The 22,631-nt window shown below is 38.7% G+C and overlaps 1 protein-coding gene across 8 annotated transcripts in view; it reads left to right on the top strand.

The window, feature by feature from the left end:
- The window catches only part of ENAH (ENAH actin regulator), a 90,357-nt gene that overhangs the window by 23,122 nt on the left and 44,604 nt on the right, over positions 1 to 22,631 (top strand). For all 8 annotated transcript variants that reach the window (XM_021543309.2, XM_077781915.1, XM_021543307.2 and 5 more), the window contains 2 exons: positions 20,865 to 21,030; positions 22,424 to 22,601. In XM_021543309.2, coding sequence (XP_021398984.1) covers positions 20,865 to 21,030; positions 22,424 to 22,601 — 344 coding nt within the window. The remainder of the gene's footprint in view (positions 1 to 20,864; positions 21,031 to 22,423; positions 22,602 to 22,631) is intronic.

Here is a 22,631-nt window from a genome sequence, read left to right as displayed (position 1 = left end):
AGTCAGCCACTGTTTCAGCAGGCACCACCTGGAATGTGGGACAGTGGGAGAAGTCAGTGCTTTGCCTTCTGGTCCTAAAGAACCTTCAGAAACCAAGTGCAAGTCTCTTAAGGTGTAGGACTAGATGGAAAGCTCTTTTAAATGGCCTCACAATCATGTGACACTTTGTAGGGTGGTTTTTGTTTCCTCACAAAGTTATATAGTTTTCAAGTCTGTAGACTGCTTTAGAATAATAAGTGATGTTATGATACCAAAAAGTATTCAAAATACTTGCAAAAGTTTGGGGAACAAGAACTTTATTTAAATTACATTATGGCTGTGGTCATGCAGACTCAGACAATGAATTCACTGATTCAAGCCAACAATTGGTATGTGAAAAACAGAGACCTGTTGTCTTTGGGATTGCACTTTGAGTCAAATGGCATGCACAGAGCAGGAATTTGTGCAGTCATTCTGCAAACAGACCTTGTGTACTGTCTGACAGGTTTTTTTAACTTCAGCTTGTTAAAAATATAACCTCTCTATATATACTGAAGTCAAAACTTTGAAAAAATACAAATTTGCTGATATGTGCAAGTTTCAATTCTAAGCTTCTGTTAGCCAGTATTTCTAAAAATGTCACTTGGTATATGAAAGGGGAGCATGGATAGCACCGACCTAATTCTAGCACAGAGAGCAACCATGCAAACTTTCCTACACCATTTTCTTCTCTGTTTTTTTGCAGACAGATTCAGACCAATCTGTTAAAAATAGGAGAGAAGGTTCAATGTCTCGTCTTCATCCTTTATATGTATTTATGCACCTGGCATGAAAGACCACTCATAGGGACTGGACCTTTGGAGAGCAAAAGCTGATTTCAGAACCAACACCAAATACCACAAGCCCAAAATTCTCAAGCTTTCTTTTTGGAAAGAGTGTTTTAATAGCTGATCAGCCTTTAGTAGTCAGTTGTTTGAATCTAGTTATCAGAGTTGTCCCAAGGTGTTAGAATTTATCCAGATTCTAGAATTACACAGGACAACTGATATCAAGTTTCTCAGAAACATTGGTAAGATTGACGGCTTGGCCATTTGTTGCCACTTAATGCTTTGGCAGAAGTAGTGGCAGCTGGAGGATAAACATCTGAAGTGGTTGATAATGGAAGATAAATTAGGCTTAAATGTGGACTGGAGCATCTGAGAAGCTAATGCATGTCTGGAGGTGGTGAGCAGACACAAATTGACATAGTTGGAATTACCAGGCAGTTGCAGATGTTTGTGGTGCCTGACATCCTTGGGTTTCTAGAGCAACCTTGGTGCCACAGAATGTTTCACAGCATGGGTCAGGTCAGAAAGGACCACCATGGGTCATCTGGTCCAACCTCCCTGGTCAAGCAGGGTCATCCCAGAGCACAGGGCACAGGATTGTGTCCAGATGGTTCTTGTATGTTCCCAGTGAGGGAGACGTCACAACCTCTCTGGACAACCCGTTTCAGTGCTCAGGCACTGCACAGTTTTTTGTGAAAAGTTTTTTCTCATATTCAGGTGAAACTTCTGTGCATTGGTTTCTGCCCATTCTCTCTTGTCCTATTGCCTGGCATCACTGAGAGGAGCCTGGAAGCTTCCTCCTGGCAGCCTCCCTCCCATACGGAGAGACACTGATGAGGTCCCCTCTGCATTGTCTCTTCTCAGGGCTGAACTGGCCCAGCTCCCTCAGCCTTTCCTCAGAGGGGACATGCTCCAGACAGCAAAGCTGACAGAGCACATGAAGAGAAGCTGTGCATGCTCAGGACTTTACAACCATCTGTAATCCAGAATTTTTAAAAGAAGCAGATAAAGATCCAGACTCTTTAACCAAAAAATTTGCATATTCTTATCAGCTGGAACAAATACCATTTGAGTAACCACATGGAATTAGTTTCACCAGGCACCTTAATCATTGAAACCACCGAAACTTAAATAGACGAACATTAAAAACAAAATTATGATTTTACTGTATTAAAAATTGTTGGAAACTGTAACCAGGAGTCTGTTTCTAGTCTGTTTAAGGATTAATTTGGTTTCATTTAGGGATTTATTTGTTTCATTTTGTTTCATTTTAAGGAATATTATTGCTAGAGGTTAATGGGTTCCAGAAATGATAAAAACAGATAACACTTGATGTTGATTATTTAGCCTTACTTTTCACATTCCCTCATCATTTATGAGGTCCAGGTTTCTGGTTCTCAGAATAGTAAATGCCTCCTATGATGGTAAAGGAAGAACTTCTGGTTTGTTTCTTCCTCCCTGCCCAAAAAATTCTCTCTGCATATGCTGCCATGTGTAATATTTGAAACTTGGAATATTTGTCTCTTATACCTTGCCTGAAATATTTAGGACAAATGCTGCTTTTTGAGCTTGAAAACAGACAATTTAGTGTCTCTGTCAGTATATGGGAAACACTGAGTTAGAATCATTATTATGCAAGTACTGCTCTCTTTTTTTGGTGGGAGGGGGTTGTTTGTTCCTTTGTCAGCAACGTGAAAGTCTTTGTATGTTGTGAAGTCACACGTGTAAGGAGGCAGAACGTTCTGCTCTAACCATGAAGAGCTTGTTCTGTAATCTGTTATCCTGGGACTCTGAATCCATCAGATGCCTGCTCATAATCTACCAGGATCATTTCTAGACAGTGCTGCATTTGAGGGACTGTTTATCCTGGGCAGATAAGTCAAAATAAAAATCACTTGGGGAAGTGTTAGAAAAAACAGTAAGAACACTGCTGAGCTGTGTATCACTTATGTTGATGAGATATTCTCAATTCAGGGAAGACTTCTCATTTTCTAAACTATGATAAGTGCGTGTTTAGATCCTTGCTCAGTTGATTTCCTACATGTAACTTTGTCTCTGGAATGTTAAAGGAAGTTGGGATACTGTAGGCATCGGGGTTTTTTTACTGCCACAGACATTGAGAGGCTCAAATGACACAGCACGGTGCTTTGGGCCACCAGCTGGTGCCATAATTGCAAATTAGTTGAGCTGTAGCTTTGGATCCTAATAAAGTTATGCATGCTCCTTGGGTGTTTCTCAGACATGGGAGCAGAGCCATGGTCTGGGAACATCTGAGCCAGATACATTTGGTTGATTGATTCTTACTCTGTGCCTTTTGAGACAGCCCTTCTGCTGCCCTGAGAACGATAAAACCAGCACCTGAGTGCTGCAATACATTTTGTAACTCTGCTGCTGGATCCTGACCTTGTTCTGCCACTGCCGGTCTCTCCTGTGCCAGAGTTCACCGGTGATGGATACCTGTGGGATTGCATCACTGCCTGGGGGGGGTTCATGTGATGGGGTCTGTCCCTCCCTGCAGCAGTGTCAGAAGGGTGCTGGCACCTTCTGCCTGCAGGTGCTCTGCTGGCTGCAAGGTCAAGGGCTGCCTGTGCTCAGGGGTGCTCCAAAAATAGCAGCTTGAAAAGAAAGAATCCAATAAACCTATCTTGACATGCATCACTTTTTCAGACTCCTCGAGAGACTTCACAATATTTCTTCATAGTCTGTTCTAATATTTCACTGCTGTTACTGTTAGAGGAATTTTCCTGTTATTCTTGTTTATAGAGGATGTTACTAGTACATCCTCAGGTTTTTTTCCTCTGTGTGGAATACTTTACTCTTATTTTGTAACCTCGTAACTCCTGTGTCTTTTTTGGGCACACTTCTGCCTTGCCAAGTGTTTTCCCAATTTGTATGTCTGCTGTAGTCTAAAGTGTGCTACTTTGTGGTCATGTTTGTAGAAAGCAAAATTGAAGTTACTTTTTCTTTATGCTTTAGATTTTACATTATATGGATAGATGTCAGTACCATATACTTAGCATGCAGTGCTTCTCCCCTGCCCTGAATAAGTTGGATAATGATGAAAGGCAGTGCCTGTCACTTCTGTGTGATCTTTTGTCTTTCCTGGTAGGAGAGTGGTTCTTTCCCTGTAGTCTTGTATGTGCTCACATTACCTGAGCCAGGCTGTTACAGACAGTTCCCAAATGACCACTAGTAGTTACGGCTTTTATTTTCCCCCCATATACACCATTTCATGACAAGGTACTCATCAGTGGATTTGTCACAGAAAAGGTTATACAATGGTAAATCTTACATTCACAGGTAACTGGAATCTTAGTTTTTATGAGCATGTTTTTCATACTTGGAGGTGGATTTGCCTCTCAACAGGAAGTCTCTGCTCTTGGCAGTAATAATACTGTTTGGATTGTTTTGGCCAAGCCATTGTTAATACCACTAGATCTTGCAGTGTGAATGTTGGTTACTTAATGAAGGTGAATAAATTGTTTGATACCTCTGCACTTAGTATAATTATTTGTATTTTTTAAAAAATTGTATAAAAGTGTTCCCTGTGGGCTTACACAGCACTATAAAAGACATGCATGTTTTTTCATGAGGCTGTTCCATAAACTGAATGTCTTTACGTGATGCAACAGTATTGTTAGGTGTTTCAGGGTGCTGCTTTACCGCTTTGAAGGCTTTTCTAATTGTTTCTTTAGCTGTTGAGGTGAAGGAAACAAAGGTGGTCATGGTGGGTACCACTGTATGCTGTGTTTTGTGAGGAATTGTGGATTGTATTTGGTTCATTCCCAGGCTTTCCAATTTGCTTTGAATGCTCCCTTATAATGTATTGACTACTTTTCTGACCATTGTTAGGCAGGAAGAGGTAAGACTGCATGCTGGTGCTTGTTACTGTATTTTTTCATTTGAATATTTTCTTCAAAATGCCTGCGCTTTTGTGTTGGTTTTGGGTTATTTTTTTGAGAAGTCTCGCTCCTGTGGACATCTGTGTGTGTCCACTTAATTTAGCAGATATTAGCTGTTAAAAAACACTGCCTTGATGTCCCAGCTGGTGGAGGGAGATGTGTTACCATAGCTGGATTTAAATAACCTCTGTCCTGCTTTGAGTGCAAATGCTGCTGTAGGTCTGACACAGAACCATAAGGAAAACAGCTACTGACATCCAAACTACTGCTTCTGACAAGGCCTGGATGTGATTAGACTCTTAGGTTGCTGGCAGCCTTAGCTGCCTGGAATAAAAGTTTCTAAACCAAACCAGAACTTTGGCTAATTCAGAGCATTGTGCTGGTGGGGTGGCTAACCAGTTTGCTGGAGCTTCTTTTCTCCTTCGGCCTGGAGCAGCCTTTCTGCAGCTTTCTGCTTTCCTCACTCTTGCAACCCTGAGTCCCCCCTGCTTGGTTTTGCTTCCTATCTGTCTCAGTTTTGTAAAAAGCCCCGAAGCTTTTGCTTCTGGAACAACTTGCATGAGGATGAAGAAGCAGAAGAGCTCTTACACGGAGTAGCATGTGCTTCTAATAGTTCATGGTTACATTAGGCTCGCTGGCGTGCTGGTAGATGGGTTCAGAAGCAGTGTGCAGTCTGACAAAATGTGATTAGTCTGCACTTACTGGTACACGTAGTGTCTGGGAAACCCTGATGTAAGTCTTGAAAGGCTTTATCTCAACAGTCTTGCTTGATAGCCTTTAGGAGCTTTTTTCCAAAACAAATGACTCACAGCCCTTAGGTCCTTCATAGAGGCAGTGACTGCTGTTCTTTGTGCATGGGAGGAGGGAGAACAAGCAAGTTTACCTTTTTGTTTTTAAAGATAAACTCTATAAACAAAACAACCCCCACAACTAATATGCTGATGTAGGGGAGGAAAAAGGTCACAGTGGAAAAAAGTTGAGAGTATGTAATTTTTGCAGCCTATTTAAAGGTTGTTAGTGTTTTCTGAAACATTACCTGTTTGTTTTATGCCAGGAAGATGTGTAAACTGAGTTCTGTTGACTTTGTGTCACATTACATTAACCAAATTTTATCATTACATTTCATTGCCTGCTTTTTAAGAAATGAATTTGGACAATTGGATATGCACAAATGGAAACTGGATTGGAGTATATCAGGGACCAGCTAATTGCACTGTGGTTTTAACACGTGACCACATAGGGTATAAAGCTAGTAAGAAAATTTCTCTTTTCACTCTGTCTCCCTGCAAAATACCTATTTAGAGTTGGTAGTGCAGTCTGTTTGCTTACCTCAGGTTAGCAGCTGATCACATAATGTATTCTGGAATATGAATGCATAGCTAGTCTGAAAATGCTGCTTGGTGTTAATGCCCTTGTCCTGTGTATTGTTTCCCTAAAAGAAGGCTTTTGTGGGGCAGGTAACAATCAAAGAGAACCAAATCTTGTTTAGTGTGTAGCTGGTGTTATCAAACTGATGTGTATGCTACAGTATGGAAATTTTCTTGAGTTGAAGAGCAAAAAAACCGCCTATCAACACACCAGAAAAACCCAAAACAAATCCAAACCAGAAAAACCCCACCCAAATTGCCTCAGAAATCCTTGTTTGCAGGCAGACCTGAAGGCCCTGGTTAGGAGAGTAGGATTCCCAGAGCTTTTGGGAAGAGGGAAGCTGCAGAGCACTCCCTGTGTGGTTTAAAGATTAAACCTCCGGGTGTAGCTGTTGAAAGAGTGTGTGACACTGGAAAAACCCAGCCTAGGAGCAAGGGCTGTAAATAGCTGTCAAATGTTCTCTGACAGAAATCTTAAGTTGTCCTAACACTGAAATGAGTATGAGAGTGACAGTAACATCCTAAAATGCCGGTTAAAACGAGGCGAGGCTGCCTGGGAAAGGTGGTTTCCAAAAGGGAGCTGTAGTGGAGAGGGAAGGCAATACAATGGTTGGAGTGTTGATCTAGAGTAATGAAAGGCACGTTCCATTTGGAGCCCAGCAACAGCCATCTTGTACAATGGGAGAGGCCCCTGGCGTGCCAGCTGGATCGTGCTGCTTTCTGCCTTAAAAGAGCGTTTTCCGATAATTGCTGCTGGATTAGCTGAACCAGTGAAAATCCCTGCTCAGATAAAGCTTTCTGGCACTTGCAGCTAGCACGAACCTGAACAATGGATATGCTGATAAGGAGTCTTGATTTTCTAGTGTGAGCAAAATTGTTCTTCAGCTCACCTTTGCCTTGTATTTTCTCCTCTAAATTATTTATTAGTGCAAATAATCAATGAATATATATAACGTTGCTTTTAAATACTCTTTTCCCAGTTGGAGTTTGCAAGTCTTTTTTTCATTTGGAATGTATAGTGGTTAGTATAGGCCTCTGCCTTTTTATTCCTCTGATGTACTTTTAAAACCACAAGTGAAAGCCTTAACTGGCTAGAGCTGCTGTTCTGTTTGGGCTGTTTGTATTCCTCCTTTCTAGATTGAATTTCTAATTTCACTTTAATGAGAATTACTTCCTTGTATGTAATGATTCACTGAATAAACTTGGGTAAGAAAAGATAAGCAGTAAAATAGTATTTTCAGTTTAAGGCTGAGAGGGCTCTCAGGGTGAGATAAGGTGTAGTCAGTTATGCTCCTTGAAAAGGAGGAAATAGAATAGCTGACATCCAATTCTAACTAATATTAGAAGAAAAATGTCTAAACATATCTTCCAGTTTTGATAGTAATGTAATAAATGTGCTCTTGCTAAATCAGGGGGTTTTGGATCTAATTGCTATTTTGAAAACTTAATTTTCCTGTTTTTCTAGTAAAGGAAGCCAGTAACTACTTTTGTCCTTGCCCTAAAAAAAGAAAAAATTATCAGAACTTTAAGGGACTTCCTGACCCGGTAATACCATTGGGTATAAAGGACTTACACACAGTGGAATTTTTTGTAAAATAATGTATTATGTGTACAACATAATATATGAAAACATAAAAATCTGTATACTTTTCTTCTAAGTGATGTTTTAATCGAATTTTGGCTGTTCTGGAGTCAAGTCTTGTGCCCGAGTACAGATAGAAATTCACATGCAGAGGTTTTGGATTTGTTGAACAATTATTTGTATTTGTTCATGCAGATACACTTGAAAGTGTGATTTGTCATGTCTGGGAAAGTTTAAAATGAAAGGACTCTTGTGAAATACAATCTTCTTTTGCTATCACCAGTAGATGTGATGCAGTTTGTTCTAAAACTTGGGGGTAGAGGTAGGTGGTATTTTAATGGAACAGAACGTGGATATGTGCCCGTTACTGTAGATCCTACTGTTTAACAGATTAGCATATTGTCCTGTTTCCAGCTGGGACACACATTTAAGATTAAAGTAAATGTGAAAGAGAGTTGCCTTTCGAGTCTTAAAATTGAGGTTTTGTCTCTAAACATGAGCATTTGCAAAGCAAAAGGAACAACTGGAGAGACAGCTGAACTGCTTAGGAATTGGGACCAGGAAAGCAAGGCAAACACAGTTTCTCACTGTTTAACTTGGTAACTGTTTTTCTGGTGTGAAGGCAGATCTCAGTGACAACATTTAAGAAGCTAACAAGCAAAGCATCCTAAAATGGGGGAAACAGAGTATTGCAGTCTGAAGCAATAATTACTTTGCCAAGAGGTTTGAAATACCAGAAGAGCTGCTCTCTAGAAGAAAAACCAATGTGTAACTCATGATAAAGATGTTGATCAATATAGTAACTTTTATGACCTTGCATAATGATTTAGTAATTTTTTTCTTTGTGGGTGTTGTCTGCTCTGGAGTGAGACTGCTCTTCTTTTTCACTGTGTAACCATTTTGCTAGAATTTTCATACAGTCCTATTTGAGAGTGGTGAGAGATGTTGAAAGATAGTTTTTGTTTTTACTCGTTGAGATGATGGTGCAAATGTCCATTTGTACTGGCTTCTCTGTGTGGGTAAAACCCCTCCAAACGAGTGTTTCAAGCACACATCTGTGTTGATACACTTCTGTTCAAGGGCTGTGTGCTTACTGCCATTGCACTCTCTCTGCTTAATTTTTATTGCCAGAGATACTTGAAATAGCTGACATTGTGGGAAAATCAAATAGCTTCTACTCAGTGTTTCATGGTGCATCTAGATCATCCAATTTTCTAGGACAGAATGTTAGATGTAATGAATGCACAAATGTAAATGTTAATTATTAACTAGATTGAATTAGTTACTGCAGTCATCTGTTGGTGTTCAAAGTTAAAAGTGGGTCACTGAGTATCAAAATACTTTTGCAATGAATTCTAACATTGATTTTCCTATTTCTTGTGCTGTTCTTTGCCTGCTAGTCTGGAGAGGAAGAGTAGAGCACTTCAAGCCTTTTGCATGTACAAGTAACAATTAGTATACAGTAACCTGTCCCTTCTGTTAGAATTACAGCAGCACATACCTGACAGGACAGATTCCTCTGAATCCCTCTGCCAGCTCTAGAAAAAGGATTTAATTTATAAATAAATGTATAAATAGTGGTAGAATTTTTAGATCATGTTACCTTTACGACCTTGTTGTTATCAAAGTCATTAACTGATGAAATCAAGATTCAGACTTTAGGAAATGCAGAACTTTTTTACTGTTGTGAATAGCACTGTATGAAGGATATTCAGAGGAAAAACTGATTACAGGTCTGAATGATTATAGGTTCATTTAAGCTGCATTTAATAAAAAAGCGTATACAATTGAGATTTTGCCCAAGGGATTAGGTTTTAATGACAAACTTAGTATTTTGAGGAAAGTGTATTAGCAAGCATTGCTGGAAGAAGGTAGGAAGTTGGGGGGATGAGTTGGAATCAGGAATTTCTTCAAGTTAATCTTGACTGACTTGCAATCAGACTTGGAAGAAGAGCCTCTGAAGTAGCTGTGTGAGCAGCCACTTCAGGAAAGCTATTACTAATATGTAGAGTACAGGGGGAGTGAAAAAATAGTTGTTTAAAAAGTGATATTGAGAGATAAAATGATGTGGGGAAGAAATCAGAGTTATTCAAATAAGACTGACTTAGCCTTGCCAAAAAGTAATTTGGATCACGGAAGAGGAGAGTACTAGAAAAATGTGCTGTTCCATGAGTAAATGCAGTAGTTTGGCATGAAAATTGAATTCATACTTCAATATAGGTGATCATTTTGACTGCATTCAATGGCAAATGTAAATAACCCATAATAGAAGTGAAAGCAGAATGCTTCCAGATTGTGTCAACTTGATGATGATAAGCTCTCCTTGATTTGTGAAATTTGTATGTGGAAACCTGTGCTCAAAGAGGAGAGCAGAGCTCTACTGTAGAGAGGCATTTAAGTGAAAATTTAGTATTCCTTTGTTTTACACATTATCATAAATATCTGTACTGAATGCACAACTTGAGAGTGCTCATTAGATTTTCTTGTACAAGGAAGCTGTTGTAACTGGGGTAATTTTTACACATCAGTGTTTGCTTACTACATTGTGACAGGTCTTGGGTTGCTTAAGGATTCTTTTGGTTTGAGCTGTTTGAATAAGACACAGAACTTTGCCTTATCCTGTTGCCCTTGGAAATGAGGACAGGATTGTCAAGAGCTGTGTTTATAGTTGAAATATTTTGTAGTACAGACTTGTTAAGAGATGTCAGAAATTCATGAATCAATCTTACATGTTTTGTTGGGAGGAGAGAGTAAAAGAAATAAGGCTTATTGCTTATTATTAAATATGCAGGCATTTATTTGGTAGTACACATCAGTGATATAAATAGTATGTTGTTTATTTAAACCTCTGACTTTTAAGCTTTGAATATTAGAACTACCAGCAGTCTCTATGATCTTCACTTAAAGGCTACAGAAGGAGAGGCTGCTTGAAAATTCAAGTGTGAAATGCATGTTGTTATTTTTGGGAAAAGCATTCCAATAAAATGAGGTGCTAAGGCAGAAATTGTCATAAATAAGGTACTTATATATCTGCAGTTCAGTGGGGTGTTCTCAAAGAATTTATTTCTTCTAGAGTCACACACTGTCTTAGTTAAGGTGGGAGTTCTTGGAGTTCATCTGCTCCCATCACCTTGGCTGGGTTGAATTTTGAAGTCTCAAAGGATGGAGATTCCACAACTTCTGGGCAGCCTCCCCCAGTATTTCACTGATTTCTTGGTACAACTTCTCCTTGCCTGGTTAAAAGCTCCTTTTCTGCACTTTTTGATGATTTCCTACCTTTCTGTACTGCATTTCTGAGAAGATTGTGACTCTTGTACCCTGTAATTCCCTGTTGAGTAGTTGAGAATGGCCATTATGTTCCTGCCTTAGCTGGAGACTGAACAACCACAGCTGTGAAGCCACTCCTGGTGCATCTTTTCCTCTAGCCCTCTTTGATTAGCTCCAATTTGTCAAGGTTGTTCCTTCCACTGGGGAGCCCAAAATTTGGCACAATGTGCCAGATGCAGCCTGAATAGAGGGGAAAATTCACTTTTTACATCACTGAGGTTATTTTGTCCTAGGTGCAGATTTTAACCCTTGCTTCCAGATTTCTTGAGGTTTCTGTCACCTGATTTCTCCAGCCTGCTGAGACACCTCTGAACAGCAGCTCTGCTGTCCAGCATACCAGTCTATCCCAATTTACAGAAATGCATCCACAGACTCGCTGAAGTTTCATTACATCCCATTTTCCTGGTGATCAACAAGTGCATTAAACAGCACCACAGTGGTATTGTTCCCCCTGAGAAATGCTCTAGTAACAGCTTACCAGGTCAAACTGCTTCCTGCAGCCCTCTGAGCCTCTGGCTCCCCAAACCTTGCTGCTTGTTCTGCTGGAGGATGGTCATGGCATTTGTCTTTTTCAGGTTGTCAGGGACTTCTCTTGATCACCCTGTAGAGCTGTTAGAGTGGCTTCCTGGTGTCACCACAAGGTACCTGTGTTGGGTGCATGCTGCTCAGTTGGGTGGACTCTCCATCAGACTGGAGCCCCTAACTTTATTTCCCTCTAATGCAGTACTCAAGCAGACTTGGAAACTCTGGGACCAAACTTGTTTTGAGGCCAAGGTAGTTATGTGTAGCCTTTTCTGGTACTTTGCTGCTCACATTTTCATGATTAAGCCATAAAACCGTAGAAGACTTGGGTTGGAAGGAATATTAAAGATCACCCCTGTGCCAGACACAGGCACTTTCCAGTAAACCAGATTGCTCAGAGCCCCATCCAACCTGCCCTACATTTATGTCAGCATCAACCTGGTATTTAAAAACAAGTGTTAAATGAACAAAATACGGTGGGGTTTTTCTTTTGTTTGTTTGTTTTTGGTTTTTGGGGGGGTTTTTTAGGTGAAATTAAGTTTTAAGAAGATAATTCCTTCTTGTAATCAGTCTTTCTTGTAATGAACCATGAATTGCATATTCATATGTTAACACTGGGGCTAGAATGTGTCACTCAAAGATTAGCCACCTTCCCTTTACACAGCTCTCTACATCAGAGTCTGCCCTTGTATTAAACAGGTGATGTAAAAATGCTGCTCTCTTGCTGTTCCAGGAGGAGCTGGGCATTGGTTATCTGACAGTAAAATGAGTTACATGATCTGTGGTGCTGGTAATGTAATGATGGATTCTGTTGCAGCACTTTTGGGAACTCTGCTTGCCTTGGGAATCTGGGCCCTGAAAGCTGTGATTTGTACCATGTGTTGAAAGCTTAGGAAATAACAGAAGAAGGTCACTTTTTGTTAAAATATGTATAGGACATAGGAAATGTATGTATGTTAAGTGGTTTTCACAGGAAGTCATCAGCTGTCAGTCTGGTTGTTGTAGATGTTGTTTTTCATGCCTGCTTAAAAAGGCTTTCCACAGTATGTTGGGCACAGATTCATGGAACTGCAGCAAGGAAAGCAACAAACCCTTGAAAAATAGACTATTTGTAGGGAAGAACTAATATGTCTGGCTAGCTTTTGGTCCTGGCCTTTTAAGGCCTTCAGGTTAAAAGCTTTGAACTTTTCAATCCATCATGATTGTTCCTGTTTGGTAAAGATACTGATTTTATGGTTGATAGCTTTGTTCAATTACAGGGTACCCTGATGCTTGCAGATTGCTTCATTCCCAGATTTTGCTCTAGAGATTTTTTCCCATTAGCTTTGACAACAGAGACAAACCAAGAAATTGATTTTTGATAAAAATCTGTCTTGAGGTAGGTGAAAGATCATGGTAGGAATCTTCTGCTCCTGTTGTACTGTTGAGTAAAATCACTACCCAGACAGAATTAGCCTTTTCTGTGGCAAAACCTTTGGCTTGTGATGCCGCAGTGTTGAATCTTCTTCAGTTACTGCATGGCTTCTGCACAGCCTTCTAGTGTAAGCAAAGTGGTAAATGCCCTGAAGAAATATGTTTGAAAAATCAGTGGAAAAATGGATTTGATTATAACAATGTAATATTTTCAGGAAAAAATCAGGATAAATTACCAAAAATGCCATGTCTAAGGGAACACCCCTGTGTAAGAGGATAAAAGAAAACAAGGATATGGATGAGTGGATGGAGCAGACATAAACTGAATTATCTTATTTCGTGGTTCTATGGAGTCTAAATGCAGGACTTTATTTTACCAGTATAAAAATAACGGCTAGAAAGATTTCCCGTCAGTGTAAATGTGTTGTAATGAAATCATTGGCCTCTGTATAGTCCTGATTTTTTCCTCCAAAACATCTGTTGGAAACATTTATTGGGGAAAAAACCTTCATTATTCTCCGTGGGATGAAAAGATCTAGAAGATAGTGGAAGAAAGTGGGAAAATGTTGATCTTGTATCTTGCAGGTTGTTTCATTGAAAATCTTACCTCCAAGCTAAAATAATGAAGGCTTCTAATAACGTATTTCCATGAAGTTACCAGTAAGTTTGTGTACAAGGCAAAGACAAATCTGTGAATTAAATTCTAGCATATCCATGTTCTTCTGTCTTAAGCTTGGAATGATGGATGGTGAAAGTTCATAATTCTATACTTTTTAAAAGAACAAGACAGCACATGGTCATTCCTTCTATCTGCTGAAGGAATTGTTTAAAAAACACCCCTACGTTTGTGTATGAAAGGATTTTAGTGTCTGTTTTCCTTAAAAGACTAGTATCTGGTTTTGGGTAACTACACAGTCTATTTAATTTGAGAGTTGAGAAGTGAAGTATCCTAATATCATCTTTGGTTTGATTTCAGAGAGTATTTTTGAATTTAAAGGTAGATAAAATGAGTCACGTGTATATTTTATTAATACTACATCACATTATTGCATATACAGTTAGCCATTGTTAATACTAGTTTCATGCTATTCAAAAATCCATGTTTTTCAGTCTGTTGTTCTTAATTCCCCTTAATACTCTGGGTTTTTTTAAGATTTGCCTTTGTAGAGAGTGTTTATTGTTTTGACTTGTCGTATTCTTTCCTTGATATTTCTGATTTCCTTTGAGGGAATAGGTGAATTTTTATGTGAACTAACATATGCCAAACCTGGAGACAATATTGAATTGCCAACACAAAATTGCTTTGTCCATTGGATGAAACATGGAATACATGAGTATGTGAAACGTTTGGGTAAAGAAAATTTCTCTGGGTTTTAATTTGGGAATTCTGTGTGAAAAGCAGGCTTTCACTTGACATCAACCTGCTGTTCTAAATAATATTTCTCTTTCTGTCTGAATGTCCTGCAATGATTTCTTTTAGCTGTTTGATATTCACCTGCTGCTGTGGAACAAGCTACAAATGCAAAATCATCAAGGAACAGATTTATAGCAACAAGAGAAATTTATGAGAATTTTCTGGCTCCGAGAGCAGACTTCTCCTAAATTAATGTTAAATGCTTTTATACACAAGATGAAAACCAATTTTCTTTCAGTGGAAGGTACTCATTGAATAAGGAAAGTTTGTCCTCGGCAAACTGTGTACCAGCTAAAACTCTGGAGTGTTGCAGAGCCCTGTGCCAAAAGCAAAGCACCTTTCCTTTGCCAACTATTAATCCCAGTGATTCAGTTTCCCCCGCTTCTCTGCAGTACTAGTTTTATTTCTAGTTGGGACTTTCCATGTAGGATTTTCTGCTGGTTTCTGATGTTGCAGTTAATCTGTATTCTGAGTAATTCATGAGAAGAAAAAGTGGGAGAGATGAATGAATCTCTCTGTTATCAGAGATGGAAAAGTGGGAGAGATGAATGAATCTCTCAGTTATCAATCAAAAGTTTGCTAGGCACAGGCAAGTACAGGAGAGCTGTTAGAGAAGCAGTCTGGGATTTCTCCCTCTGCATTCACCTCCTGTTCCAACAAGGAACTCTTGTTAGAGTTGGATCTGCTGGAAGGAATCAGCAAAGACTCTTGTCCTATGGGGGGTTGTAGTGTCTGAGGAGGAATCCGCATGGAAACAGGTCAGATGAATCAGCTGCTCCCAACCGAGTCTTATTTTAAAACCTAAATAGCAAGTAAATTCTGTCCTGGCTGAAGTGTTGGAGTGGGCAAGCTGCATAATTTGAATTTGGGTACAAGTGCACAGCACAGCTTAGTTGCTTCTGCTGTACCAAGCATGTGATGTTCCCTTGCCAGCAGCGTGTTTAACTGGCTTTTAGTAATGCAGGGAGAGTTGAGATTCTTCCTTTTCTGCTGAGGATGTGTTAGAGAAACTTAACTTATTGAACCGCTGTGTTCACCTCTGCAGAGCCCTAAAGGTTTGTATTTTTCCATTATGTCCTGTTGATGGTGTGGATGTCTTTGTTGGCAGGAGGAGGTGGTAATTGTTATACACAGCCTCCTCTGAGGTGTACTTCTGGCTGAAGTGCTAAAGTTCAAGAAATGAATAAAATTAAAGCAAGCTGATTATGAGTTAAAACCTAAAGAAACTCAAAGTTCTTCCCCTCTCCTCACTCGCATCACCCCTGTCAACAAAGCCAAGCCCTTTCCCCGACTCCCAAAAAATAAATATTAAGCTATGTAATTGAGTTCAGTCTGGAGCATATTTGAGGGCATAGGAAATACTTCTGTGTTAACTTCAAGATGCTAAAAAGTAGCTTAACTGTTAAGCCAGATGAGCGACTTAGAATACATGGCAATTTTGTCTACAGTGTCTGATTTAGTTAATAGAAAGTAGTGGTACAGTATATGTGGGAATTTGTTTTGGTTTTGGGTGGTTAGTTTTAACTTTTTAATAGCAAAATAGAGAGCACATATTTTCACTTTGTTGTGCCAGTTGGCATTTAGGAACAAGCAGGAAAAGTTACCTTGCAAAATGCCACCACTAAGATACAGAATTTTATATGTGGACCAGCATTTAGCTGCTTTTCAAAAATGTGTATTTTTAAGATGTGAGAATTGGAAATGTTTAGAGTTTCTTTCTAGCTTTGTGCCACATGGTTTGAAAATCCTAAACAGGCGTTTGATGAATCAGTGTCTCTTTCCATTCCTTCTGCCCCGCAAAGACTGCACATTTTAAGAACATGTTGTTATGTCTCTGTAAATTGAGAACTTAGCAGGAAAAAAAAAATCCAACCTGAATCACCAGAAGCAGTGGTAACAGTATATAATTTTTCGAAACCTTCATTGTTACATTACTGACAAAAATACCAAAGGTTGAGCATCAGAGCTATCACAGCTTTTCCTTGCTTTGTTAGTATGTTTAAATGATCTTTTCTGTGGCTGCAATTGTGCTGTGTTTCATGAGTTTGATCCTTGAAGTATATTTATCTTTTTTAGTTCTTGAGAGAAGAAAAAGAAGCATCCACTTCTTGTGGAGAAGGGAAAAAAAATAGGGCTTAGGTCAGCAGACTGGATTGGTGTCACTGTGCATTGAGCTTAAGAACTTGGGATGTGAAAGAATGAACACATTCCATCTGGGCAAAAGAATGATGTCTGCTAGGGTTCACTTTGCTATGGTTTTTGAGCTTTTTGTATGATCTCATCACTGGAGGAGGAAAAGTATATTCTCCCATAAGAATAATCTTATGATTCATTACTACTGTGGTTTTTTGTGTGAGCCTTTTGAGTGCCAGACCTCCCCCCACTCTTCCACCCCAAATAAAAACCAGCCACCCTGTCGCTGGCTTTATATGGTATTGCTGTAGGTGGACTTACCCAGAATAATGGCTGGCTTTAACAATCAGAGCCTTACATCTTTGTCTGGAGAATAACTCCTCCTAACATATATTTATCCAGCTATTTGTCAAGCTTTACATTTTGGGAAGAGTGATTTGTACACTTTGTCTCCTAAGGTTTAGTAAGCACTCTTTTGCATGAATGTTCCCTCGTAATAATTTTCTGTTTTCTGCAAATAATTTCATATACTTAGTTTAGTAAGTTTACTTGGGAACATACAATTTCTCAGTTTTTCTTTGTTAATATTTCACTGTAGTTCCCCAATGCACTGCCCTAATAATCTAGCAATCAGTTCTTGGAGCAGCTGTGCATTTTGGCAGTAGCATGTGAAGCTGGAGATGCTCAATCTCCCACATCCCCTGATCAATTCGCATATTGAAAAGGTGCACGCTAATCCAAGTCTAATGGTTTCTGGAACCATTGCACCCCACCAGGAAGATAAAAATTTTTAGATAGGCAAGTAAAACCCAGTAGGATGCTTTTGAAGGCCTAATGACATGGCAGAGAGATGAAGACCCTTTTATTTTCTCTTGCATGTGACTGTAGACAATTTGTTTATTTGCTACCAGTGCAAGGTAATACGTAAAGAATATGAATTTGTGATCAGACCAAAGTGATTCTGGTGCAGTGAATGAAGGAAGCCATCCTAACACAGGTCATGTAAGGGACACACATGTTGCAGCAAACCCTGGGGACTGTGAAGAGCTCATGTGTAAATACTGAGATGGGTAAAGAACTGAATCCTAATACAAGTACAGCAGGGAAGTGTCATAAGCGTGAAAAGCAAGAAATACAATAAATTATACAATTCTGATTCACATGGTTCTTTCTTTTGCACTGAAGTTCATATGTATTTGTAAAATACAAGAGACTGGTTCAGGTTCTTGTAACTGTGTGTATGCTAAAGTCAGAATTTTCCTAGAAAAAGGTGGATCTTCAGGAAAAAAAACTAAACTGTATTTTTCATTAGACCTGTCAGAGATAGCCATGAGCTCACAGTGTGGATTTTTGATTTAGTGTAACCCATTAAAGTTAATGGATTTCTAGTATGCTTCTTTTTTCATTTTTAAATACTTTATGGTGTCTAAGTATAACATACAATATACTATATTCAGATACTAAAATATCAAATGGCCACTGAAGAGCAGAACTAAAGATTCTTTTCACTAAAGCTCATGCCTCCATACTTTTCCTTTTTTGTTCATTTTAGAGAACTTATTACTAAGAGAGAGTAATAGAATAAATCATTTTTTCACCTGATATTTATTGAACCCTGGAAATAGCCTTGTATGCTGTGATGGTTTAATTTCTTTCTGATAGGCGTCTTTTTTGTCTTTCATTTTTCCATCTTACTCTTGCAGTCTCATAAACAAAGTGCTGTTGGGGGGAGGAACTGTTAGCAGAAGGGGAGTATGTCACCTTCAAATTGATACCTGGATATGAAAATTACACACTTGGAACACTGAAATTTTAGTTACAGGATTTGTATGAAATGAAGGCAGAAGGTTTATTTTGTAGTGATTGAAAAAATCAGCTGGAAAATTTTTGTATTTGTAATTTTTAAAAGTTTGTGCATCATCTCAAATTTTTATATGAAGAAGACTAATTCCCTGTTACGAAAATGGTTTTATTTTAAATGGAACATGAAGTAGTTGAGATCTAGACTTGGTTAATACTTTCAGTTATAAGACATGGCCTGAGAAGTGGAACTAAAAATAGTTTAGCAGTTGTTAAAGGAAAGCTAGAAATTCAGTTCAAGGTCATCTTATTTGCACTTGTGAAGAGTGCCACTTGAATACTGAATAGTCCTAAAATGAATAGGTTTTTCTTCTTTATTAATTTTTTTTTTTTTGTATGTTAAATAAAATAATGTAAAAAGTTTTATGAACTTTTAGGCTGAATAAGAGCACCTGAAATTTGATGGTCTTTCCTGTTAAATCTCCTCCTGCTGTACCATTACTCAGTCACTCTCTGGTTCTACCTTTGTTGCAATTGGAACATATTAGCTTAGAATCATAGTCTCAATTTCTAATAGAATCTTTTTTATTAATCTGTCTGGCACATGACTGAGTAGAAGTTAATTTTTAGCAAGAACTCTGTGAACCACATGGCTCTGCATCCAAATCAGTATCTAGGCCTGTCACCTATGGTTTATCATGCCTGTGATTGATCCAAATTGAAAGATAGGAAAAATGTATTATGGGTTCAGAAGTTTTCCAAGTTTACTGTCAGACATTTTAGAAAAACCACTACTGTTTGTCATGTATTTTGTGAATAGTAGAGAATGTTTCTAGGTTTGAACTTTAAGATGTGTGCCAGAAATATCTAAAAATAAAGAAATCTAGTAGGTTCTTGCACTGTCCTCTTAAGTGAGTGAACCATATTTCATCTGTGGTATATATTTAATTGCATTGTGAAATGCTTAAAAGCTGTACCAACGTTTATTTTCTTTGCATTTAATCTTCCTGGTTCAGATGTTGTGCTTCCAGTCTAAACTATAAACTATGCTTAGAAAAGAAGCACTTTAGTTATATATATTATTATTTTAATATCCCTAAATTGAACTAGAAAAAGGATGGTCTAATTAGAGGTTGTAATCCCATTCTGATCTAGTTGTTGAATAGGTGATGGGCTTAGAACACGTGCATTTTTAAAATTAAGAACCTATTTCCTCATTTGATCATGAATCTCCCATATGCATGAGAGACATGATCTCAGTATTCTGTCTTCTCCATGAGCCCTAAAGAGCATCCCAGTATTGAGCACTTTTATAATAGTTAGAATGCCATGGAATGTGTGAGAGTAATTGGTTCTGTTTTCTCAAAAATGTTGGTATTGAAAGTTAATAAAACAGCTGGATGTACTTCAGAAAGTTCATGTATTAGGAGATGTGAATAAGATACTGGAAAATTCAAATGGTCTTTGGAAATAAAAACCCAACAAACACACACACCCCTTCCCAAACCAACCAACCAATAAAAATCACAAAAAATCTGCAAGACAGATGCGTGGGGGAGGCATCCTTTCCCTCTTTCATCAGATATGAAGAAATACTCCTTTACTTTCCAATGAAGGATGCATGTCTCTTCAGCCTTCTCAGTTTTCCAAATGGCAGGCCACATTCCTTGCAAGCCAGGCATCATGTGCTTTCTATAATGTTGGATGTGCTGGGGTGGTATGCTCACAGAATCTGACTTACTGATAAGAAATCATTCATTTCTATTTTTGTTTCCTGTCTGCATCTGGATATTACCCCCAGAGACAACCTGCATGGTATCACCCTTTCCTCTCCTAATAAATAAGTCTGGTTCTGGTATGATCTGATTTAATGTGTTTCTTATATGATGACATTCATGATACGCTCCTTTTTAACTTCAGGCTGTAGCCCAGCTTCCAGATGACTGACATAATCAGGATTAGCTACTGATAGCAATCTCCTGATGAATTTGCACTTTTTGGTCATCAGTAGAACCTTTTCTTAGGGAGAAAGTGTTACATCTGGGTGTCAGCTGTTGTAAAATGTGACAAAATCAAAATGTGTTTTCATTTATGAGCTGAAATTTTTGTGCTGGACTTGATTGTCTGTGTTTGTTTTCTTCTCTATATGTGAAAAGGTGCAAGGACCTTCCAATTCTTATTTCTCATGAAAGTAATTTCCACTGGGAAGTGTAGATTGTGTGGAGCTAGTGCAACTCCAGATTCTTTGGTCTTTGCAGAAAGCTTTGTGTATGGCTATGGCATTTAATGAAAATTCATGGCTGGTGAGGAGTAAAAGGAGGGGGGAAAAATGTAAGGGGAAAAAATGCAAAAAGAAGACATATGAGCACCTTCTTATCTCCTTTATTAGTTGTTAGGCCTCTCTGTCTGGACCATAGCTTTTCAGATATAAGCAAAATATCAAAGTCCTGGTGGTTTTGTATTCAGAAAGGTGGAGTTTCAGCAACTTGCAAGGACTAGTGCTTTAACATTTTAAATTAAAAAAAAAAGAACTTAACCAGAAAGATGATGCTTTGCCACAAGTAATTTTATTTTCTTCTCCACTTTGTATATTAACAGTGAACAGAGTATCTGCCAAGCACGAGCTGCTGTAATGGTCTACGATGATGCCAATAAGAAATGGGTACCAGCTGGTGGATCAACTGGATTCAGCAGAGTTCACATATATCATCACACAGGCAACAACACATTCAGAGTAGTGGGCAGGAAGATTCAGGATCATCAGGTGAGGAAATCTCTGAAAATTTAGAATATGAAGTCTTCAGCAAAATTACAGGACCAATAAAAAATAAATTGCATTTTTTTAACTGAAGAAGCAGAATTTTTATTGCTTTTTCCCTGTGAACTAAGCACTTTGCATACCCCCAAGGCAATAGTCCTTTTGCCATTCCTTCCTACAGATATCTATTTATACAGGCTAGTGGTGTACATAGAAGTCATCTGGTTCTTTTTAAGGCAAAGTGGCAACTTGAAAGCTTCTCTCCCCCACTCTACACTGTGAGCTGCAGCCTGTGTAGACACCAGCAGCTCTTTTAGCTCTTCCTACCTCATGAAAACTTGGATGTGTGATGTCTCATTTCCCCAGGTCATTTTGTTCAAAAAAACCTTCTGATATTTGGTAATGCTGATCATGTACCACTTTAAGAGAGTGAGAAGGGAGTAACAGGGATTACATCTTAATTTCCTTGATGAAGTTACTGGATCATGATTAAATGGCAAATTAGCACTGACTGTAAATGTGCTCTGTCATGTGATATTTGGGATGGGGTTAAAACCTAATATTTTGTTTGAGGATAGCTTCTTAGCTTTGTTTTCCTTCCCCCCAGCATTTCATAGAATTCTTTTGGTTTGTTTTTGGTCATTGATTACACACCTGAAGCCTAAACTGGTCATCTCCTGTGTGATTTGTTACTAAATATTTACTCCAAGTAATAAATGGTCTCTGTGCATTCATCTGAGAGCAAATCTGGGTTTTTTTTGTCCCATTATTCAGCAGAAAAAGGTGAGAGGATATAGTTATCCAGGTACAATGGGATCCTCTTAGTGGATGGCTTGTAGTAAGTGGTTGCCCTAATAGCTCAAATTTTCATCTTTTGTGTGTGCCACAACAATTTTGCAAAATGATACCCTGTGACCAAATCCAGTAAACTGCTGCTGAAAGCCCTGCAAGCCAAGGGGTGCAGCAGCCACAGGGAGAAGGTGATAACTTGGTTAAAACAGAAACCTAACAAACACCCTGTGAAATTCATGGGAAAATGAGTTTCTGAATTTCAGATGCATATTTCACATCAAGTAGTCTGCTGCTGGAAGTCAGAGCTGTTGATGCTACTGCATTTGCTGTTGTGAAACATGGCTACATCTTTTGAAGTGAGAACACTTAAACTACAAAAGTTGATACAAAATATCTCATTAGTCCCCTTGTGTATTCCCATCACTGATTGCAGACAGTGTTTGAATGAAAACTGAAATGGTTATGAGCTTTCAGCATTGTGTTTCACAGATTATGGGTCGTGAATTAACCCACGTGGTGGAGGAATGAAATCTACACAAAGCTGAAACTTCTTATGGAGCAGCAATTTTAAACACGAGTAATTTTTTTTTTTTTTTAATGCTTATAGGTGGTAATAAATTGTGCCATTCCAAAAGGGCTGAAGTACAATCAGGCTACACAGACTTTCCACCAGTGGCGTGATGCTAGGCAGGTCTATGGTCTGAATTTTGGCAGCAAAGAAGATGCCAATGTCTTCGCAAGTGCCATGATGCATGCCTTAGAAGTATTAAATTCACAGGAAGCTGGTAAGAGTCTCTTCACTATTTTTTTCCCCC

The sequence above is a fragment of the Lonchura striata genome, chromosome 3, assembly GCF_046129695.1.
Source record: "Lonchura striata isolate bLonStr1 chromosome 3, bLonStr1.mat, whole genome shotgun sequence".
Lineage (NCBI taxonomy): Eukaryota > Metazoa > Chordata > Aves > Passeriformes > Estrildidae > Lonchura > Lonchura striata.
Note: the sequence above shows the minus strand (reverse complement) of the source record. Positions and strands in the feature narration are given on the sequence as shown.